This window comes from Pristiophorus japonicus, chromosome 14, assembly GCF_044704955.1.
Source record: "Pristiophorus japonicus isolate sPriJap1 chromosome 14, sPriJap1.hap1, whole genome shotgun sequence".
NCBI classification, from domain to species: Eukaryota; Metazoa; Chordata; class Chondrichthyes; family Pristiophoridae; genus Pristiophorus; species Pristiophorus japonicus.
This window is the reverse complement of record NC_091990.1, coordinates 797,277-820,766: the sequence shown is the minus strand read 5'-3', so window position 1 is coordinate 820,766 and position 23,490 is coordinate 797,277. Positions and strand designations below refer to the sequence as shown.

The window sequence follows — 23,490 nt, the reverse complement described above, 5'->3', positions numbered from 1 at the left end:
CTCTTCTTCGAAATAGTGGCAGTGGGATTTTTTACGTCCACCTGAGAGAGCAGACAGGGCCTCAGTTTAACGTCTCGTCCAAAATGAGTATCAGCACTGGGGTATCAGCCTAGATTTTGGTGCTGAATTCCCTGGAGTAGGTCTTGAACCCACAAGCTTCTGACTCAGAAGTGAGGGTGCTGCCTCACGTGTCACGGCTGATGCCTCACGTGTCACGGCTGATATTCCTGTAGTTTTCCTGAAACAACATTTTTATGTTGATACTGGAGCTAGAGTGATTCAGTGAATGTTTCCTGAATGCCACTACAACAGCTGCTGCCAAACTAAACTCACTGCTTAAGTTGTCCTTTCTTTTTCATTTCAGACAGGATATTTAATTCCTCTTTCACAGCAAATGTTGGTAGATTGTACGTGGGGCTTTGGAAACTATGCTTGTAACGGAGGATTGGAGTGGAAGACATTTGAATGGATCATGAAACATGGCGGAATTGCTGATGCAGAATCATATGGTTCTTACATGGGAGAGGTCAGTGCTGAAGATCCATGTGCTTAATCTGTAATGTATTTGCTTCATGGGTTCTTTGCTTTAGAATTCATTGCAACACATTGCTATTACGAATTAATTGGCTTAATAACAAAGGTTTAACAATCACACTACACATTACCAGTTCACCCACCAGGCTCACAACCACCTGCCCCATCGTGGATCCCCCGAACCCAACTGACTGGGGTTTTATTGAGTCTTGTGAACATCACGTGACTGGCTAAGCCACTCACAACTCAACAGCTCTACAACATTACACCTTCCACTTTGTATTGGCCAGCTGGGAGGGTTCTAAGTGAAATGCATTCCATAAGGGATTTGAGAATCATTTTCTTACATTATACCATTTTCTATAGCATCTGAAGCCACCTCGAGTCGTGGGAGAGGTCTTCCTGATGCTTCCCGCCTCAGTTGTTTTGTTGAGCATCTGGCTCTACTTTCCACAACGTGCCCACCCAAATTGCTATGGTGGCAGTAAGATCGCGATTACCAAATCACTCCTCGACCTCTCCCCCCTTACCTGGCACCTTCCTGAGCACCTCGCCCTCTTCCATTCCTTGCTCCTCTTTCAAAAACTTTGTTGTCAGCTGTGGCTCAGTGGGTAGCACTCTCACCTCTGCGTCAGGAGATTGTGGGTTCAAGTCCCACTCCAGAGACTTGTCACACAAAAAATCTAGGCTGATGCTCCACGGCAGTGCTGGGGGAGCGCTGCACTGTCGGAGGTGCCGTCTTTTGAATGAGACATTAAGCCGAGGACCCGTCTGCTCTCTCAGGTGGATGTAAAAGATCCCATGGCACTATTTCGAAGAAGAGCAGGGGAGTTATCCCCAGTGTCCTGGGGCCAATATTTAACACTCAATTTAACAAAAACAGATTATCTGGCCATTATCACATTGCTGTTTGTGGGAGCTTGCTGTGCGCAAATTAACTGCTACGTTTCCCACATTACAACAGTGACTACACTCCAAAAGTACTTCATTGGCTGCAAAGTGCTTTGAGACATTTGGTGGATGTGAAAGGCGCTATAGAAATAAAGTATTTCGTTCTTTCTCCCACCTCCCTTCCTGCCCCTCCCCAAGCCTCACCTTGAGTTTGTCACCAAGAGGTCCTCCTCCTTTCCTCTCTCAGCCTCTGCATTCATCCTTGGTGATTTTAATCTCAGCACCCTGACAGTCTCACACAAATTCATCACCCTTATGTCCTCCCATAAAAAATCTCCCACGCATATTCATGGACCTGGACCTCACCACTTCCTGTGACCTCACTAGTCTCATGATCTCAATCAGCACCAAGACTAACACTGACCACTTCCTGCCCTCCCTCACCATCCACATCTTTCTAACCCCTTTCAATCCCACTTTTTCCTGCACCCGCCCCTGGAAAAAAACAATCCCCCATGTTGCTTGCAACTACATTCTCACACTTTCAATTGTCAAATCTTTGGCTCTTCATTGGCCATGATACCTCCACAGCAGCAGATTTTCTCGACCAGTCTCTCATCTCCACCTTCCACGCCTTTGTCCAAAGAAAAACCCAATAACAATTTTATTTACATAACACCGTTAATGTAGTAAAATGTCCCAAGGTGCTTCACAGGAGCATAAGCAGACAAAGAAATTGATCCAGAGTCAAAGAAGGAGATATGGTAGGTTATAAGGAGCGTCTTCTGCTGTTCCTCTCTGAGACGCCATCCACCTTCATTCTCTCAAGTCTAATGCTGCACACTTGAGTATACATGGTGTACAACTGGCTGGGCCACACAAAGCTCGACCGATCCTCACTCTCCTCTGTCAAAGCCAACTACTAACCACAGAGGGGCGGATTAACCATGGGGCAGATGGAGCTGCAGCCCCAGGCCCAGCAAAGAACATAAGCCCACCAAATTGAGAGAAATCTGCATATATATATATATATATATATAGGAATCTAGTATTGCATAAGAACATAAGAAATAGGAACAGGAGTAGCCCATACGGCCCCTCAAGCCCGCTCCACCATTCAATAAGATCATGGCTGATCCAATCATGAACTCAGCTCCACTTCCCCGCCCGCTCCCCATAACCCCTTATCCCCTTATCGGTTAAGAAACTGTCTATCTCTGTCTTAAATTTATTCAATGTCCCAGCTTCCACAGCTCTCTGAGGCAGTGAATTCCACAGATTTACAACCCTCTGAGAGAAGAAATTCCTCCTCATCTCAGTTTTAAATGAGTGGCCCCTTATTCTAAGACCAAGCCCTCTAGTTCTAGTCTCCCCTATCAGTGGAAACATCCTCTCTGCATCCACCTTGTCAAGCCCCCTCATAATTTTATACGTTTCGATAAGATCGCCTATTCTTCTGAATTCCAATGAGTGGCTGCCCAACCTACTCAACCTTTTCTCATAAGTCAACCCCCTCATCTCCGGAATCAACTGAGTGAACCTTCTCTGATGTTACCAGAACCAGAATATATACCTACTTGATACAGAATATATACTTTCACTGTTGAATATACCGGCCTATGTTTTCATACTCAGAATCAGAATCATGTACATAATGTAATGAACATGAACAAATATGACTATCGGCCCATTTGGATCAGTTTGCCCCAGGCCAGCAGACCCATAATTTGGCCCTAATCTACAGTTATCCAGGAGGTTAAAGATAGCTCCAGTCTTTGTTTGTCTACCAACAACCGCTTCCTTAAACCCTCTCCCCGAAGCCCCCCACCCACACCTCCAACAACAAGTATAAAGAACTCATGAGCATCTTTGTCACAAAGACCGTGACCATCCATTCACCTGCCTCTGCCACTGATTCCCTTCCCCTTGCCCACCAACTCACATCTTACTCCCTGCCACATTTCCCACATTACAACAGTGCCTACACTCCAAAATGACTTATTTGGCTGTAAAATGCTTTGAGACGTCCGGTGGTCGTGAAAGGCGCTATATAAATGCAAATCTTTCTCTCTTTAACCCGACCCTACCTCTGAGCCCATTTCTCTCCCTCACCCTATTTCTCTCTATTTTCTCTCCCATCTCTCCATGCCCGCACCGAGCTCCGTGACCCTGAAACCTCTTTCCTGCTCCCTTATCCACTTTCCCTAAACTCCAGAGGACCCAACTTCCTTTCTTGCCCCCTATGCTAGCTGACATTGTAAACGATTCCATCTCCTCAGGCATTGTAACCTTGCCTTTTAAAAAATGCAGTCATCACTCCCTCCTCAAAAAACAAATGTGTTGCTGCCTCCCAATGAATCCCTCCATCAGGTTCCCATCCCCCCCACAGCACTGAAGCAATCCAAACATGTACAACATACTCTGTACTGTGACCATTGTGAATTATCATTCTTTGTTTACAAACCTCTCCATCTCTGTAATCTCTTTTAGCCTCACAACCCCACTAGATATCTGCGCTTTTCAAATTCTGCCCTCTTGAACATCCCTGATTATAATCGCTCCACCATCGGTGGCCGTACCTTCAGCTGCCTGGGCCCCAAGCTCTGGAACTCCCTCCCTAAACCTCTCTACTTCTCTTTCCTCCTTTAAGACGTACCTTAAAACCTACCTCTTTGACCAAGCTTTTGGTCATCTGCCGTAATTTCTTCTTTTGTGGCTCGGTGCCAAATTTATCTGTTTTGTCTGTAACACTGCCGTGAAGCAGCTTGGGAGGTTTTACTACGATAAGGTCACTATATAAATAAAAGTCATTATTATTATTATTTGTTCTCCTCGACTTCTCTGCTGCATTCAAGGAGATGACGATACCATCTTCCTCTGAAGCCTTTCCTCCATTACACTGGTTGGTCAGCCTGCCCTCGTTCGATCGCACGGTTACTCATCCAATTGTAGCCAGAGCATCTCCATCAATGGCTTGTCTTCCTATCCTCGCATTGTCACCTGGCCACTGATTCCAGCCCTCTCCCCAGCCGCTGTCTCGGGCTCAACCCTACTATTCACAACCTTGATGTTTCAATTGACCCTGAGCTGCTCTTCCAACGCATTGGTGCATTTTTCTACATTATGGATGTACATAAATGCATGTGGTTGTTGGTGATACTCTGTGGTATATGGAAGATGTAGCAAATGATTTGCCAAATCACAATCTATATCCAAATCAGCAGATGAGAACAGAGTAAATGAGAAGCACTGAATAGATTGAGAAAAGGGAGTTTTTATTTATCCATTCCTGGGATGTGGGCGTCGCTGGCAAGGCCGGCATTTATTGCCCATCCCTAATTGCCCCTTGAGAAGGTGGTGGTGAGTCGCCTTCTTGAACCGCTGCAGTCCGTGTGGTGAAGGTGCTCCCACAGTGCTGTTAGGCAGTTCCAGGATTGTGACCCAGCGACGATGAAGGAATGGCCGATATATTTCCAAGTCAGGGTGGTGTGTGACTGGGAGGGGAATGTGGAGGTGGTGGTGTGCGTATACGCCTGCTGCCCTTGTCCTTCTAGGTGGTAGAGGTCGCGGGTTTGGGAGATGCTGCCAAAGAAGCCTTGGCGAGTTGCTGCAGTGCATCTTGTGGATAGAAACATAGAAACATAGAAAATAGGTGCAGGAGTAGGCCATTCGGCCCTTCTAGCCTACACCGCCATTCAATGAGTTCATGGCTGAACATGCAACTTCAGTACCCCATTCCTGCTTTCGCGCCATACCCCTTGATCCCCCTAATAGTAAGGACTTCATCGAACTCCTTTTTGAATATATTTAGTGAATTGGCCTCAACAACTTTCTGTGGTAGAGAATTCCACAGGTTCACCACTCTCTGGGTGAAGACGTTTCTCCTCATCTCGGTCCTAAATGGCTTACCCCTTATCCTTAGACTGTGACCCCTGGTTCTGGACTTCCCCAACATTGGGAACATTCTTCCTGCATCTAACCTGTCTAAACCCATCAGAATTTTAAACGTTTCTTTGAGGTCCCCTCTCATTCTTCTGAACTCCAGTGAATACAAGCCCAGTTGATCCAGTCTTTCTTGATAGGTCAGTCCCGCCATCCCGAGAATCAGTCTGGTGAACCTTCGCTGCACTCCCTCAATAGCAAGAATGTCCTTCCTCAGGTTAGGAGACCAAAACTGTACACAATACTCCAGGTGTAGCCTCACCAAGGCCCTGTACAACTGTAGCAACACCTCCCTGCCCCTGTACTCAAATCCCCTCGCTATGAAGGCCAACATGCCATTTGCTTTCTTAACCGCCTGCTGTACCTGCATGCCAACCTTCAATGACTGATGTACCATGACACCCAGGTCTCGTTGCACCTCCCCTTTTCCTAATCTGTCACCATTCAGATAATAGTCTGTCTCTCTGTTTTTACCACCAAAGTGGATAACCTCACATTTATCCACATTATACTTCATCTGCCATTCATTTGCCCACTCACCTGACCTATCCAAGTCGCTCTGCAGCCTCATAGCATCCTACTCGCAGTTCACACTGCCACCCAACTTAGTGTCATCCGCAAATTTGGAGATACTACATTTAATCCCCTCGTCTAAATCATTAATGTACAGTGTAAACAGTTGGGGCCCCAGCACAGAACCTTGCGGTACCCCACTAGTTACTGCCTGCCATTCTGAAAAGTACCCATTTACTCCTACTCTTTGCTTCCTGTCTGCCAACCAGTTCTCAATCCACGTCAGCACACTACCCCCAATCCCATGTGCTTTAACTTTGCACATTAATCTCTTGTGTGGGACCTTGTTGGAAGCCTTCTGAAAGTCCAAATACACCACATCAACTGGTTCTCCCTTGTCCACTCTACTGGAAACATCCTCAAAAAATTCCAGAAGATTTGTCAAGCATGATTTCCCTTTCACAAATCCATGCTGACTTGGACCTATCATGTCACCTCTTTCCAAATGTGCTGCTATGACATCCTTAATAATTGATTCCATCATTTTACCCACTACCGATGTCAGGCTGACCGGTCTATAATTCCCTGTTTTCTCTCTCCCTCCTTTTTTAAAAAGTGGGGTTACATTGGCTACCCTCCACTCGATATGAACTGATCCAGAGTCAATGGAATGTTGGAAAATGACTGTCAATGCATCCGCTATTTCCAAGGCCATCTCCTTAAGTACTCTGGGATGCAGTCCATCAGGACCTGGGGATTTATCGGCCTTCAATCCCATCAATTTCCCCAACACAATTTCCCCACTAATAAGGATTTCCCTCAGTTCCTCCTCCTTACTAGACCCTCTGACCCCTTTTATATCCGGAAGGTTGTTTGTGTCCTCCTTAGTGAATACCGAACCAAAGTACTTGTTCAATTGGTCTGCCATTTCTTTGTTCCCTGTTATGACTTCCCCTGATTCTGACTGCAGGGGACCTACGTTTGTCTTTACTAACCTTTTTCTCTTTACATATCTATAGAAGCATTTGCAATCCGTCTTAATGTTCTCGTACTCCATTTTCCCTACCCTAATCAAACCCTTTGTCCTCCTCTGCTGAGTTCTAAATTTCTCCCAGTCCCCGGGTTCGCTGCTATTTCTGGCCAATTTGTATGCCACTTCCTTGGCTTTAATACTATCCCTGATTTCCCTTGATAGCCACGGTTGAGCCACCTTCCCTTTTTTATTTTTACGCCAGATAGGGATGTACAATTGTTGTCTCTAAATGTCTGCCATTGCCCATCCACAGTCAACCCCTTAAGTATCATTCGCCAATCTATCCTAGCCAATTCACGCCTCATACCTTCAAAGTTACCCTTCTTTAAGTTCTGGACCATGGTCTCTGAATTAACTGTTTCATTCTCCATCCTAATGCAGAATTCCACCATATTATGGTCACTCTTCCCCAAGGGGCCTCGCACAACGAGATTGCTAATTAATCCTCTCTCATTACACAACACGCAGTCTAAGATGGCCTCCCCCCTAGTTGGTTCTTCGACATATTGGTGTAGAAAACCATCCCTTATGCACTCCAGGAAATCCTCCTCCACCGTATTGCTTCCAGTTTGGTTAGCCCAATCGATATGCATATTAAAGTCACCCATTATAACTGCTGCACCTTTATTGCATGCACCCATAATTTCCTGTTTGATGCCCTCCCCAACATCACTACTACTGTTTGGAGGTCTGTACACAACTCCCACTAACGTTTTTTGCCCTTTGGTGTTCTGCAGCTCTACCCATATAGATTCCACATCATCCAAGCTGATGTCTTTCCTAACTATTGCATTAATCTCCTCTTTAACCAGCAACGATTCCGCACCTACTTTTCCTTTTATTCTATCCTTCCTGAATGTTGAATACCCCTGGATGTTGAGTTCCTAGCCCTGATCATCCTGGAGCCACATCTCTGTAATCCCAATCACATCATATTTGTTAACATCTATTTGCATAGTTAATTCATCCACCTTATTACGGATACTCCTTGCATTAAGACACAAAGCCTTCAGGCTTGTTTTTTTAACACCCTTTGTCCTTTTAGAATTTTGCTGTACAGTGGTCCTTTTTGTTCTTTGTCTTCGGTTTCTCTGCCCTCCACTTTTCCTCATCTCCTTTCTGTCTTTTGCTTTTGTCTCCTTTTTGTTTCCCTCTGTCTCCCTGCATTGGTTCCCATCCCTCTGCCATGTTAGTTTAACTCCTCCCCAACAGCATTAGCAAACACTCCCCCTAGGACATTGGTTCCGGTCCTGCCCAGGTGCAGACCGTCCGGTTTGTACTGGTCCCACCTCCCCCAGAACCGGTTCCAATGTCCCAGGAATTTGAATCCCTCCCTGCTGCAGCACTGCTCAAGCCACGTATTCATCTGCGCTATCCTGCGATTCCTACTCTGACTAGCACGTGGCACTGGTAGCAATCCCGAGATTACTACTTTTGAGGTCCTACCTTTTAATTTAGCTCCTAGCTCTTTAAATTCGTTTCATAGGACCTCATCCTTTTTTTACCTATGTCGTTGGTACCAATGTGTACACTGGTACACACTGCAGCCACGGTGCGCCGGTGCTGGAGGGAGTGAGTGTTGAAGGTGGGGGATGGGGTGTTGATCAAGCGGCTGCTTTGTCCTGGATGGTGTCGAGTTTCTCGAGTGTTGTTGGAGCTGCACTCATCCAGGCAAGTGGAGAGTATTCCTTCACACTCCTGACTTGTGCCTTGTAGATGGTGAATAATGTGATCCATTGTATTGTTGCCCAGTAGTTACTCTGTGGATACAGTGATCGATCGAGACATGGATCATGTAGGCATTTGCTACATTCAGCTTCCTAAAGCATAGAGAAGGAATTAATTTGCTGAATTAATTGTTCTACAGTATTTATATTTGTGGTATGTGAGCTTGATTCAGGCATGAGTGATAGGATTTCAACTCAAGTTCACTAAATTCACCTAAAGGATGTTAAGCTGATAACACTGTCGGTTATTCAAAGTATTCGAGGCTCATTACAGTGTTTTTGGGGAGAGCAGTCCTTAAAACTCGTTTGAAATTTTTGATTTAAAATTAAAAACTCTGTGATAAATTAAAGATCAACCTTCTAGAGGAGCATTGTCTACACATCACTGGAATAAGATGACACTGGGACACGTTCCTCAAGGAACAATTTCCCCTTTAAGAAACTTGTGATGTACTGGCATTGTGACATCAGAGGACCCCCCCATGTGACCTCGTTCCTTCACAGCTTATCCCATCCCCCCCCAAGAGAAAATTACAATTACACAGTCTAAACTGGTGGGGGAGACAACAGAATGTGCAGTGGATGGTTTGAGGAGAGACACAAAAGGGCTGGGATTTCCCGTCCTGTCCGCTCTGTTAGTGCCCCAGGGGGAGGGGCAATGGCGGCGGTGCGCACTCCCAGGCGGGCGACCAGCTCCCAGCGCCCCGCGGGGTTTTCGGGGCCGGTATCGGTGGGGCGAGGAGTGTTACCCCCCGGGAGGCGAGCCGGTGTACAACGCCCGGGTTGTGACACCGGATCGATATTCGGCTCCCGCCCGACCCGTAGCGCTCTGCAGCGCCCCCTGGTGGGACCGCCTGGGAAAGCGGGCGGGCCGAGCTGTCGTGGCCGCAGTGAGGTCAGTGATGTCCACCTCGGGTCAGTGTGGTTATTTTCTCCTCTTTTTTTGCAATTTATGTTGTAGTGATGTGACCTATTTATTGGAAATATTTTTGATGGTATTTTTCAGGGTTTTTTTCTTCCCAGACCTCTCTCAGGGCGCTCCGAGGCCGGCTGTTTAGCTCGGGATTGTCCCATGCCCAGTCGTTCTAGCACCCTGAGAGAGGTGTGTAACCCCTCCCCTAGTGCCCCGCCCACACTCAGGCCCCACCCCACACAGAGCCCTGCCAAACACGCTCAGAGCCCCGCCCCACACCCCGCCCCTGGGGCCCCGCCCCACACCCCGCCCTCGGGGCCCCGCCCCACACCCCGCCCCCGGGGCCCCGCCCCACAGAGCCCTGCCGAACACTCTCAGGGCTCCGCCCTCGGGGCCCCACCCCACACTTAGAGCCCCGCCCTCGGGGCCCCGCCCCACACCCCGCCCTCAGGGCCCCGCCCCACACCCCGCCCTTGGGGCCCCGCCCCACACCCCGCCCCCGGGGCCCCGCCCCACAGAGCCCTGCCGAACACTCTCAGGGCTCCGCCCTCGGGGCCCCACCCCACACTTAGAGCCCCGCCCTCGGGGCCCCGCCCCACACCCCGCCCTCAGGGCCCCGCCCCACACCCCGCCCTCAGGGCTCCGCCCCACACCCCGCCCTCAGGGCCCTGCCCCACACCCCGCCCTCAGGGCTCCGCCCTACACTCAGAGCCCCGCCCCACACCCCGCCCTCAGGGCCCCGCCCCACACCCCGCCCTCAAGGCCCCACCCCATACCCCGCCCCCAGGGCTCCGCCCTACACTCAGGGCCCCGCCCACACCCCGCCCTCAGGGCCCCACCCCATACCCCGCCCTCAGGGCTCCGCCCTACACTCAGGGCCCCGCCCCACACCCCGCCCTCAGGGCTCCGCCCTACACTCAGGGCCCCGCCCCACACCCCGCCCTCGGGGCCCCGCCCCACACCCCGCCCTCAGGGCCCCGCCCTACACTCAGGGCCCCGCCCTACACTCAGGGCCCCACCCCATACCCCGCCCTCGGGGCCCCGCCCCACACCCCACACTCGGGGCCCCGCCCCACACCCCACACTCGGGGCCCAGCTGCCCAATGTTGCTGACTGTGGCGGAAACTGTTCCCGGGTGCAAACTTTACCGCCCCGCCACCATTACTGCCACGAAATGAGCAGAACCGAAAATCCAGCCCAAAGACTGTAGTGCAAGTAAACTCTGCCGAAAAGATTTCTATACTGGAGACTAACCACGTATATTACATAAAAGTGGATAAATTCTCTATTATTCCAGAGAGCTATTTCTTTAGAAAGTAAACCATTAATTAATCACATTTCTAAGCTGCACATTGTGTAATGGATGCCAAAATATATTTTGTGTTTGTTGCATGCTAACTTGCTGAGAACTAGGTGGCAGAATTAAAACCTCACGCTACTCATGCAATGACCACTTCAAAGGTTTAATATTAACTTTCTCTGGTGTCTCTGCAAAGTAGCCACTTGGAACATATCCAAGTATTTCCAAACTTATGAATGAGGAAGGCCATCGTAATGCATCAATCTGGGACAACCTTACACGCCTCCATTACTGTATCTAAATGATTCCCAGGCTATTTCCTCCATCATTCTGCTTCAAACACCACTCCAAGTGTTGATAAGCTTCTGCTTGAAGAACCTCCTGGCCTTAAATTACCTTTTACTAATTTGAACCTTGTTATTTCCCCACTGTTTAATTTGTAACATTCAGATTGAGCTATTCTCTACCTGTAACAATGTTATAGACCTCTATAAGAGCATCTCTCTAATTGCTCCTTTCCATGCTAAGAGCTCAAGGCTCTTCAGTTTTTCCTCATAACACAGATACCTTTACATTGGGGATCAGCTTTGTTGTTCTTCACCACACTGGCTCCAGTGTTTGAGTGTTTATTTCTCTGAGACCACAGCATAGTACTTCCACTCTTAAAACTCTTACACCTGCTTTTACCAGCGTAATAGCTTTAAAAGATAGAAAAAGTAAATGTTATGACTAATTTTTGTATTAAAAACGCTGTCCATTAAGGTAAGTTTATTTTTACCGCTATTAAAACATATTAAAAAATATTCAAAAAATGTTTTTTGTCTAAAACATTTAATTTAATTAAATTTATATTAATTTTAAATAAGTGAGGTTGTTTTTAAATTTGTGTTAAGTGTTTTCTTTGTTTTTGGGGTATTCCCATTCACAGTAATGGAACTCCATACAACAAGACTGGAGTTAGAAACAATCGGGGGCGTGGCCTACTCAAGTGGACATGATTGACATGTCTTGTGGGCGGGACTATTTTCTGATTCGCGTGCAGCGGTCCTGGCGGTGTGACGTCATGCGCTGCCCAGGACCCTGCCCGGTGCGTGTCGGGACTGCAGGTCGGCACACGTCTATTCGCTGGGCGGAGACTTGCGTCCGCGGGAAGCCTCCGACCGCAATTTTTGGCCCAATGTTTCAGGTGACGCTTTATTAAACGCCATTGGCAAATGTAAGTACAATTAGTCCCTCTCACAAGAACATAAGCAATGGGAGCAGGAGTCGGCCATACGGCCCCTCGAGCCTGCTCCGCCATTTAATACGACCATGGCTGATCTGATCATGGACTCAGCTCCACTTCCCTGCCCGCTCCCCGTAACCCTTTACTCCCTTATCGCTCAAAAATCTGTCTATCTCCGCCTTAAATATATTCAATGACCCAGCCTCCACAGCTCTCTGGGGCAGAGAATTGCACAGATTTACAACCCTCTGAGAAGAAATTCCTCCTCATCGCCCCGCTCTTTCCCCATAGCCATGCAAATATTTTCTCTTCAAGTATTTGTAGGATTCCCGTTTGAAAGTTACGTTTGAATCTGCTCCCACCGCCCTTTCAGGCAGCACATTACAGATCACAACAACTCGCTGCTTAAAAAAATTGTTATGGGTTGTCACTTCCTCAAAGGAATCAAGGAAGCAGGCCTGACATGATCTTGTCTCGAGTTGTTTGCTAGATTGTTCGACAGACCATCCGAAAAAGTTAGATCGGTCTCCGAGGGAGGATGTGCAATTTGGCATCAGTATTTCAAGCTAGTCTTGAGATCCAATCATTGAATTACCCACTTTTTGTGCAACTCTGATGTAATTTATCTGTACGATAAGTGGTTTGAGAAGAAAGTGGATAAGTGATTTGAGAAGAAAGTACTATACTGATTTTCAGTAAGTTTAATTCATAACTAGCAAGATTTACATTAATATAGTTCCTTTTATGACCACCACATGTCCCAAAGCACTTTACAGCCAATGAAGTACTTTTGGAGTGTAGTCACTGTTGTAATGTGGGAAACACGACAGTCAATTTGCGCACAGCAAGCTCCCACAAACAGCAATGTGATAATGACCAGACAATCAGTTTTAGTGATGTTGATTGAGGGATAAATATTGGCCCCAGGATTCAATAATCTTTCACATCTCGGTTATGACACATTGCGTACTGCATGAGTTCCCAAACATCCGGCTCGGCATTTATGTCCAGAGATTGTGTTGTTGGCCAAAATACTCCACCACGATATTCTGGTGATCAGTGCAGAGTTTCATTGTGCAACTCTAGAGCAGGCGCTCAAGCAGCTTAAATAGAGCTGCTCTGCAGTCAGCCTCCAGCAACTGACCCTGAGTCCTTTCAATTTAATTACCATGGGGCCCCAAATTAGGCCCAAGTTCAAAACCTTCAGAGTTAACTGTCTGCTATATTTAGAAGAATGTTGGGTTATGAATCTTTGGAATTCTCTACCCCATAGGACTGTGGCTGCTCAGTCATTGGTTATTAAGGAATCAAGGGATATGGAGATCGGGCGGGAAAGTGAAGTTAAGGTCGAAGATGGAGATGGCAGAAACTCTGAACAAATATTTTGTGTCAGTCTTTACGGTAGAGGACACTAACAATATCCCAACAGTGGATAGTCAAGGGGCTATAGAGGGGTTGAAACTTAACACAATCACAATCACTAAGGAGGTGGTGCTCAGTAAGATAATGGGACTAAAGGCAGATAAATCCCCTGGACCTGATGGCTTGCATCCTCGGGTCTTAAGAGAAATAGCGGCAGGGATAGTGGATGCATTGGTTGTAATTTACCAAAATTCCCTGGATTCTGGGGAGGCCCAGCAGATTGCAAAACTGCAAATGTAACACCCCTATTTAAAAAAGGAGGCAGACAAAAAGCAGGAAACTATAGACCAGTTAGCCTAACATCTGTGGTTGAGAAAATGTTGGAGTCCATTATTAAAGAAGCAGTAGCAGGACATTTGGAAAAGCATAATTTGGTCAGGCAGAGTCAGCATGGATTTATGAAGGGGAAGTCATGTTTGACAAATTTGCTGGAATTTTTTGAGGATGTAACGAACAGGGTGGATAAAGGGGAACCAGTGAATGTGGTGTATTTGGATTTCCAGAAGGCATTTGACAAGGTGCCACATAAAAGGTTACTGCACAAGATAAAAGTTCACGGGGTTGGGGGTAATATATTAGAATGGATAGAGGATTGGCTAACTAACAGAAAACAGAGAGTCAGGATAAATGGTTCATTCTCGGGTTGGCAATCAGTAACTAGTGGGGTGCCGCAGGGATCAGTGCTGGGACCCCAACTATTTATAAGCTACATTAACGACTTGGAAGAAGGGACCGAGTGTAACGTAGACAGGTTTTCTGACGATACAAAGATGGGAGGAAAAGTAATGTGTGAGGAGGACACAAAAAATCTGCAAAAGGACATAGACAGGCTAAGTGAGTGGGCAAATGGAGTAAAATATTGGAAAGTGTGAGGTCATGCACTTTAGCAGAAAAAAATCAAAGAGCAAGTTATTATTTAAATGGCGAAAGATTGCAAAGTGCTGCAGTACAGTGGGACCTGGGGGTACTTGTGCATGAAACACAAAAGGTTAGTATGCAGGTACAGCAAGTGATCAGGAAGGCCAATGGAATCTTGGCCTTTATTGCAAAGGGGATGGAGTATAAAAGCAGGGAAGTCTTGCTACAGTTATACAGGGTATTGGTGAGGCCACACCTGGAATACTGCGTGCAGTTTTGGTTTCCATATTTACGAAAGGATATACTTGCTTTGGAGAAGGTTCAGAGAAGGTTCACTAGGTTGATTCCGGAGATGAAGGGGTTGACTTATGAAGAAAGATTGAGTAGGTTGGGCCTCTACTCATTGGAATTCAGAAGAATGAGAGGTGATCTTATCGAAACGTATAAGATTATGAGGGGGCTTGACAAGGTGGATGCAGAGAGGATGTTTCCACTGATAGGGGAGACTAGAACTAGAGGGCATGGTCTTAGAATAAGGGGCGGTCCATTTAAAACTGTGATGAGGAGAAATTTATTCTCTGAGGGTTGTAAATCTCTGGAATTCACTGCCTCAGAGAGCTGTGGAAGCTGGGACATTGAATAAATTTAAGACAGAAATAGACAGTTTCTGAACTGATAAGGGAATAAGGGGTTATGGGGAGCGGGCGGGGAAGTGGAGCCGAGTCCATGATCAGATCAGCCATGATCATATTAAATGGTGGAGCAGGCTCGAGGGGCTGTATGGCCTACTCCTGCTCCTATTTCTTATGTTCTTATGTTATATATCCAGTTGCTATACTGTTCAATGATTCTTAATAAAAGAGAATGGTGGCATGATTCCTGAAGAGCTCAGAGTACATACATGCTCAACTCAATGGGCCTTTACTTATTGACACCACGGGATTAGCTTCCATTGGAACTTTATAACAAGTGACTTACAAGCTGTAATCTAAGAGAGAGATTGAATAGTTTGTCAACTACGTGACTGACGATTCAACATGATCAGTACAGACCTATCAGACAGCTAGCAGGAAGATTAAGTTCACACAGGCACAACTTCTTCATCATAAGATATGGAGAATAAACTGTGTGCAGCGAATGAGAAACACATATCTAAGGCAAGTAATTTTACTTCAGTAAATGAACTAGACGTGGAATGGTTTGTTGTCTGTGTCAAATGAGATGTTTGAGGCTAAGAGGTTTGTTTTTAATGGTGATTCCTGCACTTTCAATTTTCTTTGCAGTTCATTTTCATATTTTATCTGGGTATTTATTTTTAGAATGGATTCTGCCACTATAATCAGTCCACCTTGAGAGCTAAGCTGAAGAGCTACACCAATGTTACTTCAGGAGACAGTGAGGCCCTAAAGATGGCCATCTTTAAAAATGGACCTGTGGCCGTAGGGATTGATGCTGCACACAAGTCCTTTCAATTTTACAGCAGTGGGGTTTACAATGAACCAAAGTGCGGTCAGTATTCTAACTTTCATATTCTACAGGTAAAAGGAAATAGAATAAACTTTTCTTAGTAATAAACCTGAATATTTGGATAAATGTATCATCTTTTATCATTTGAATATGGTTAAATATTGTTGTATTGCACATTGCTGCTGGAATTATAGTGTGTTAGTCTCAACCCTTAAACAATCGTCAATTCTGAGAAATGACAATGCCTGCAGGCCAACTATTTTAAATGTTTGACCACAACAAGGATTTGTATTTATATAGCGCCTTTAGTGTAATAACATTCTCAGGACGCTGCACAGGAGGAGCGTTATCAAACAACATTTGACACCATGCCACATAAGGAGAAATTAGGGCAGACAACCAAAAGTTTGGTCAAAGAGGGAGGTTTTCAGGAGCATCTTGAAGGAGGAAAGAGAGGTAGAGAGACGGAGAGGTTTAGGGAGGGAGTTCTAGAGCTTGGGGCCCAGGCAACAGAAGGCACGGCCAACGATGGTGGAGCGATTATAATCAGGGATGGTCAAAAGGCCAGAATTAGAGGAGTGCAGACATCTCGGGGGGTTGTGGGGCTGAAGGAGATTACAGAGATAGGGAGGGGCGTGGGATTTAAACCTAATAGAATTTTAAAATTGAGGTATTGCTTAACTGTGACTCAGAAATATAATAAAATAGTTACTCAAATCTAAGGAGTACCTATTCTACTGTGCTCAAGTACAGATAATAATCATTTAGAACCAAACATTTTGAAACATTATATATTTCTGTTTGTTCCTCATTCTCATGAATTTGACTTTACAGCATTTCACTTTTTTCTATCTAATCTACTTTATTCTATCTGCTATAAAACTCTTTTTTCCCCTAAAAATACTTGTTATAAACACTTCTTCCATCTGGTTCCAGTTGGAGTGTGTAAAGTATTTGCTTCATGGGTTCTTTGTTTAAGAATTCACAGCAACACATTGCTATTAAGAACTAGTTGGTTTATTAACAAAGGTTTAACAATCACACGACACATTACTAGTTCATCCACCAGGCTCACAACCACCTGCCCCATTATCGATCCCCCGAACCCAACTGGCTGGGGTTTTATTGAGTCTTGTGAACATCACGTGACTGGCTACACCACTTCCAACTCAACAACTATTTCAAGGAGAACTTACAGCCGAGTGCCCCCTTATTAAAGGGACATTAGAACGCACAAATTAACAAATAAAACATTGTGAACCTTAGGGTGATGATGCACTCCAGTCCCTCCGGCGCCCACTTCTCACGGAAGGCCGCGGGCGTGCTGGTGGACACCGCGTGCTCCATCTCCAGGGAATCCCGGGCGCGAACGTATCCGCGGAAGAGAGGCAGGCACTCGGGCTGAACGACTCCCTTGACCACCCACTGCCTGCACCGGTTAATGGCCCCCTTGGCCAGACCCAGACCCAGGCCCAGGAGCAGTCCTATGAGGAGGCTCAACAGCTCAACAAACCGGTGAGCATGCTCACAGATGCAAACACTACAGAGTGAGAGTAACTTCCAAAAGGACTTGGCCTTTGGCCCAAAAGCCATTTTTTTTCTAACCAATCAAATGATAGAAATTGAGGCAGTCAGATCTGATGATGCAAAAGGAAAGTCAAATGAGAAAGAATTGCAGTTGGTTGAACAAACACGGTGGGAGGTGCTAGCAACCAAACAAGTTCACTTGCCCTCAGCCAATTAGGTTTAGGCTTTGCATTCACCCATCACCCCCTGTGCTCGCTGTTTGCAAATCCCTCCAGGGCCTCACCCCTCCCTATCTCTGTAATCTCCTCTAGTCCTCACCACCCCCCCTGTCCCGAGATGTCTGCGCCCCTCTAATCCTGCCCTCTTGAGCTTCCCTGATTATAATCGCTCCACCGTTGGTGGTCGTGCCTTCAGCTACCTAAGCCCTAAGCTCTGGAACTCCCTCGCTCAGTCTCTCCACCTCTCTACCTTCCTTTAATATTGGTGTCCTCGCCAATATTTATCCCTCAATCAACATAACAAAAACAGTTTAGCTGATCATTCTCACATTGCTGTTTGTGGGAGTCGCGAGTGCGCAAATTGGCTGCCACATGACCACAGTGACTACATTGTACATTCATTGGCAGTAAACATAGAAACATAGAAACATAGAAAATAGGTGCAGGAGTAGGCCATTCGGCCCTTCTAGCCTGCACCGCCATTCAATGAGTTCATGGCTGAACATTCAACTTCAGTACCCCATTCCTGCTTTCTCGCCATACCCCTTGATCCCCCTAGCAGTAAGGACCTCATCTAACTCCTTTTTGAATATATTTAGTGAATTGGCCTCAACAACTTTCTGTGGTAGAGAATTCCACAGGTTCACCACTCTCTGGGTGAAGAAGTTCCTCCGCATCTCGGTCCTAAATGGCTTACCCCTTATCCTTAGACTGTGACCCCTGGTTCTGGACTTCCCCAACATTGGGAACATTCTTCCTGCATCTAACCTGTCTAACCCCGTCAGAATTTTATATGTTTCTATGAGGTCCCCTCTCATTCTTCTGAACTCCAGTGAATACAAGCCCAGTTGATCCAGTCTTTCTTGATAGGTCAGTCCCGCCATCCCGGAAGCACTTTGAAATGTCTGGTGGTCATGAAATGCGCAATTTAAATGCAAATCTTTTTTTCTTTCTAAAGACGCTCCTTAAAACCTATCTCTTTGATCACTGTTTTGGTCACCTGCCCTAATTTCGCCTTGTGCGGCTCAGCACCAGATTTTCTGTCTGTAACACTCCTGTGAAGCGCCTTGGGATGTTTTACTATGTTAAAGGCACTATATAAATACAAGTTGTTGTTGTTGCTGCTGAATTTGTGCTAATTTCACAAAATAATTCCAATATAGGTTTCATGAACTTGAGGTTTTGAGCTTGGATGTACGAGGGCGGGGAACACATGTAAATTAATTGTTCGCAGTCTTGTTGAGTTTTTGAGTCCAAGCAGGGTAGGAACAGGAGTAAGAATTCGAGTGGCATTGGCAGCTTCCTGGGCACTGGGTCATCCCTCTGTCATTTCAGTCAGAAAAAGATATAAAAGTCTAAGAAATAAGGATTGATTAAGAAACCACTCCTTTGCTGGTTTGAGCATCCCTGATTATAATCGCTCCACCATCGGTGGCCGTGCCTTCTGTTGCCTGGGCCCCAAGCTCTGGAACTCCCTCCCTAAACCTCTCCGTCTCTCTACCTCTATTTCCTTCTTCAAGATGCTCCTTAAAACCGACCTCTTTGACCAAGCTTTTGGTCACCTGCCCTAATTTCTTCTGATGTGGCTCGGTGTCAAATTTATTTGTTTTGTCTATAACACTGCTGTGGGGTGCCTTGGGAGGTTTTACTACATTAAAGGCACTATATTGTTATTAAAGGCAACAGTGGCAGTTGGATTCAATCTATACAATTTCTCAGACTTGCACGGTTTGATCATTTGTGCTGGCTTTTATTTACTCACGTGCCGACACGAACTGCAGTTTTTTCCATTATCAATGGACCAGCTGCTGTTTCCCCATCCCCCTCCATCCCCTATACCAAAGGAAAACACCAGCTTATTAATATTGTGTATTCCCATCAACATAACCAGGGCAGTTTTCTCCAATGACATGGAATCGGAGTATGAAAAATGTTGCGCTTTCTGTTCGTGCTACGAAATTATATTCATTGCTAAAAACAGACACACTTTGTGTCTGTATTCTTCAGCTCAGGTTTATGTCATAGAATCATAGACCAGTTACAGCACAGAAGGAGGCCATTCGGCCCGTCGAGCCCGTGCCGGCTCTCTGCAAGAGCAGCTCAGCCAGTCCCCCTTCCCGGCCCTTTCCCCGGAGCCCTGCAATTATTTTCCTTCAGGTAATTATCCAACTCCCTTTTGAAAGCCATGATTGAGTCTGCCTCCACCACCCTCTCAGGCAGCGCATTCCAGATCCTAACCACTCACTGCGTAAAAACGTTTTTCCTCATGTCGCCTTTGGTTCTTCTGTCAATTGCCTTAAATCTGTGTCCTCTGGTTCCCGACCCTTCCACCAATGGGAACAGTTTCTCCCGATCTACTCTGTCTAGACCTCTCATGATTTTGAACACCTCAATCAAATCTCCTCTCAACCTTCCCTGCTCCAAGGAGAACAACCCCAGCTTCTCCAGTCTCTCCCCGTCACTGAAGTCCCTCATCCCTGGAACCATTCTTGTGTAAAATAGATGGGAACAGAGTCACAGCTTGAAATCTTTTAATGTTATGTTTCTGTTTTAGGAAACAAGCTGACCGATTTGGATCATGCTGTGCTCGCTGTTGGTTACGGAATCCTGGATGGTCAGTCGTACTGGCTCATTAAAAATTCCTGGTCAACATACTGGGGTAATAATGGATATGTCCTGATGTCCATGAAAGACAACAACTGTGGAGTTGCTACAGATGCAACGTATGTCACCCTGGAGTAACTGCATATTAAGACATACGAATGTTTGATTTGTGTTGCTTACTCAAACGTTTAGTCAGAATCAATTTTTTTTGTGCAGATTATTGCAACAATTTTTCTCATCATGAAAACCACCACATGAAAATTAATAATGGAATGAAAACTAATAGGGTATTGCCTTAGGACTAATAAAGTCTAACCTTTAATTTCTTTTCTTGCTTTTCCTAACTGATGGACTCTTGAACACTGTAATGTATTTGCTTCATGGGTTCTTTGCTTAAGAATTCATAGCAACACGTTGCTATTAAGAACTAGTTGGTTTATTAGCAAAGGTTTAACAATCACACGACACATTACCAGTTCATCCACCAAGCTCAGAACCATCTGCCCCATCGTGGATCCCCCGAACCCAATTGGCTGGGGTTTTATTGAGTCTTGTGAACATCACATGACTGGCTAAGCCACTCACAATGCCACAACTCTCCCAGCCTGTGAGCATGCTCACCGGGGCGTACATTACAAACACCATCATGCCTGTGGATGGTGTTCCTCTATGGAAATATTTTCATATGTGATCAAGGAGAAACACAATGGCACTTAAAAGAATCAGTGTGGTTAAGCAGATATAATCTCTGTTATGCTTTATGATGTTAGATTTTTGCCCTAATAAATCATTGTGGAATTTTTCCTCAGAGTTCAGATCCTTTCTTTCATCTATAAATGTGGTTTTGTAAAATTGACACAACAGTTATTAAAAAAAACACGTATGCAGATTTAAAGCATAACAAAAATATGCCATTCATTAATTTACCTACATCAGAAATATAAGATAGTCACTAATAAATCCAATAAGGAATTCAACAACTACAACAACTTGTATTTATATAGCACCTTTAATGTAGTTAAACATACCAAGGCGCTTCACAGGAGCATTTTAAGACAAAACAAATAAATTTGACACCGAGCCACATAAGAAGAAATTACGGCAGATGACCAAAAGCGAGGTAGGTTTTAAGGAGCACCTGTAAGGGTTCCTAAGGTGTGGAAACTGAACACTGGATAGGCCACAGCTACGTGCAGTACTGGTCGCCGTATTATAGGAAGAATGTGATTGCACTGGAGAGGGTGGAGAGATTTACGAGGGTGCTGCCTGGAATGGAGAATCTTAGCTATGAGGACAGATTAGGTAGGCTGGGTTTGTGCTCCTTGGAACAGAGGAGTTTGAGGGGAGAACTCATTGAGGTGTATAAAATTTTGAGAGGCCTGGATATAGTGGATAGTAAGGGCCTATTTCCCTTGGTGAAGGGGTCAATTGCAAGAGGGCATATGGTTCAAGTGGTTGGTGGAAGATTTGAGGGGAAGCTTCTTCACGCAGAGGATTGTGGGGGTCTGGAACTCGCTGCCTGGAAGGGTGATAGAGGTAGAAACCCTCACCACATTTAAAAGGAGCTTGGATGTGCACCTGACGTGCTGTCACCTACAGGGCTACGGACCCAAGAACTGGAAAGTGGGATTAGACTGGATAACCTCTTGTTGGCTGGACTAGTTTCGATCATCTGGATGGGTTGGAGAGGAATTTTCCCAGATTTTTTTCCCCCAATTGGCCTGGGTTTTATCTAGTTTTTTTTGCCTCTCCCAGGAGGTCACATGGCTCCGGGTGTGGTGGAGTGTAAAATGTTGCGATACATGGGGTATCGCAGTTGTGTGGGGCGGACTGGTTGGGCTGGGTACTCTTTACCTGTCCACCATTGTTCATTGTTCATAGGTTTATATGTAACCTTCAGGGCTGCTGACCGAGGGCCGTGTGGCTCTTTGTCGGCCGGTGCGGACATGATGGGCCGAAATGGCCTACTTCTGCGCTGTAAATTTCTATGTTTCTATGGTACCGGCACACTGAACAAATGACTTGAAGGCCATTTTTACCAAGCTTGCAAATGGAAGTGTGTTGTGGTATCAGCGTTTTACTGTGAGCTGGGTTATTATTTGGGAATGACTCATTTACAGTGAACACGTGTCGCTCTAAACTCGTATCTTTGAACAGTTTTAGTATTCTGCTTATTTGGACTTCAGTGCATTAAGGTGAATAATCATTGCATCACCCATCGTTTCTGCTACTGCAAGTGTTAAAAAACCTTTTCAAAAGTCTGTTTATAGAATTGGCACGTACAATCAACACTGTAGTACTTTGTGTTTGAGGGAATATATAATCTGCTGCTGTGTCAGCTTTGACTCCATGATAAGAACTCTTGCCTCTCGGGCAGAATGTAGAGATTCACGCCCCGGGGGGGGGGAGGAGGGAGAGAAGGAATGAAGGAAGGAAGGGAGGGAGGGAAGACTTGCATTTATGTAGCGCTTTTCACGACCACCGGACGTCTCAAAGCACTTTACAGCCAATTAAGTCACTGTTGTAATGTGGGAAACGCAGCAGCCAATTTGCGCACAGCAAGCTCCCACAAACAGCAATGTGGTAATGACCCGATAATCTGTTTTTGTGATGTTGATTGAGGGATAAATATTATCCAGGACACCGGGGATAACTCCCCTGCTCTTCTTTGAAATAGTGCCATGGGATCTTTTACATCCACCTGAGCGAGCAGATGGGGCCTCAGTTTAACGTCTCATCCAAAAGACGGCACCTCCGACAGTGCGGCGCTCCCTCACACTGCACTGGGAGTGTCGGGCTAGATTTATGCACTCATAAAATCTCAGCTGGCAGTACTGTGCAGTACTGAGACAGCATCTTTTGGATGAGGTGTTAAACCCAGGCTCCATTTGCCAGCTTAGGTAGATGCAAAGGATGCCAGGCCACGATTTGAGGAGCAGGTGAGTTCTGTTGGGCAACATTTATCAAGAGGCAGTGAGTCGCACCTGGAAGTGTGTGCATTTCCATGCTCTCCCATTGCCGTCAGACATTCTGACAAGTCGTGTGACACTCGGTTCACCCTTTTCTCACAGCTCCTCTATCGAATTAGCAGAGTTAGAGTGTGTTCTGTTCAGAATAACTCCACAAGACTGTACACTGTAAGCTCAAACTGTTGTGACCTTGGTCTCTTTAATGTAACTCCAGAGTGAGGAAGCAGCATGGTAGACTGCCTTTTATACCTGCTGGCCCGGGGTGTGCAGGTGACCCTTGGGTCTCCAACAGGTGCGCCCCCTGGTGGCAAGTCTTACACACTAGTAAAGTTTACATACATAACAGA

The 23,490-nt window shown here is 46.0% G+C and overlaps 1 protein-coding gene across 2 annotated transcripts in view; it reads left to right on the top strand.

Annotated features, from left to right (window-relative positions):
• Positions 1-20,976, top strand: part of LOC139279670 (digestive cysteine proteinase 2-like) — a 63,824-nt gene extending 42,848 nt beyond the window's left edge. For both annotated transcript variants that reach the window (XM_070898774.1, XM_070898773.1), the window contains exons 9-11: positions 365-526; positions 15,678-15,867; positions 20,125-20,976. In XM_070898774.1, coding sequence (XP_070754875.1) covers positions 365-526; positions 15,678-15,867; positions 20,125-20,312 — 540 coding nt within the window. In that variant the 3' untranslated portion in view covers positions 20,313-20,976. The remainder of the gene's footprint in view (positions 1-364; positions 527-15,677; positions 15,868-20,124) is intronic.
• The last annotated feature ends 2,514 nt before the right edge of the window (positions 20,977-23,490 follow it).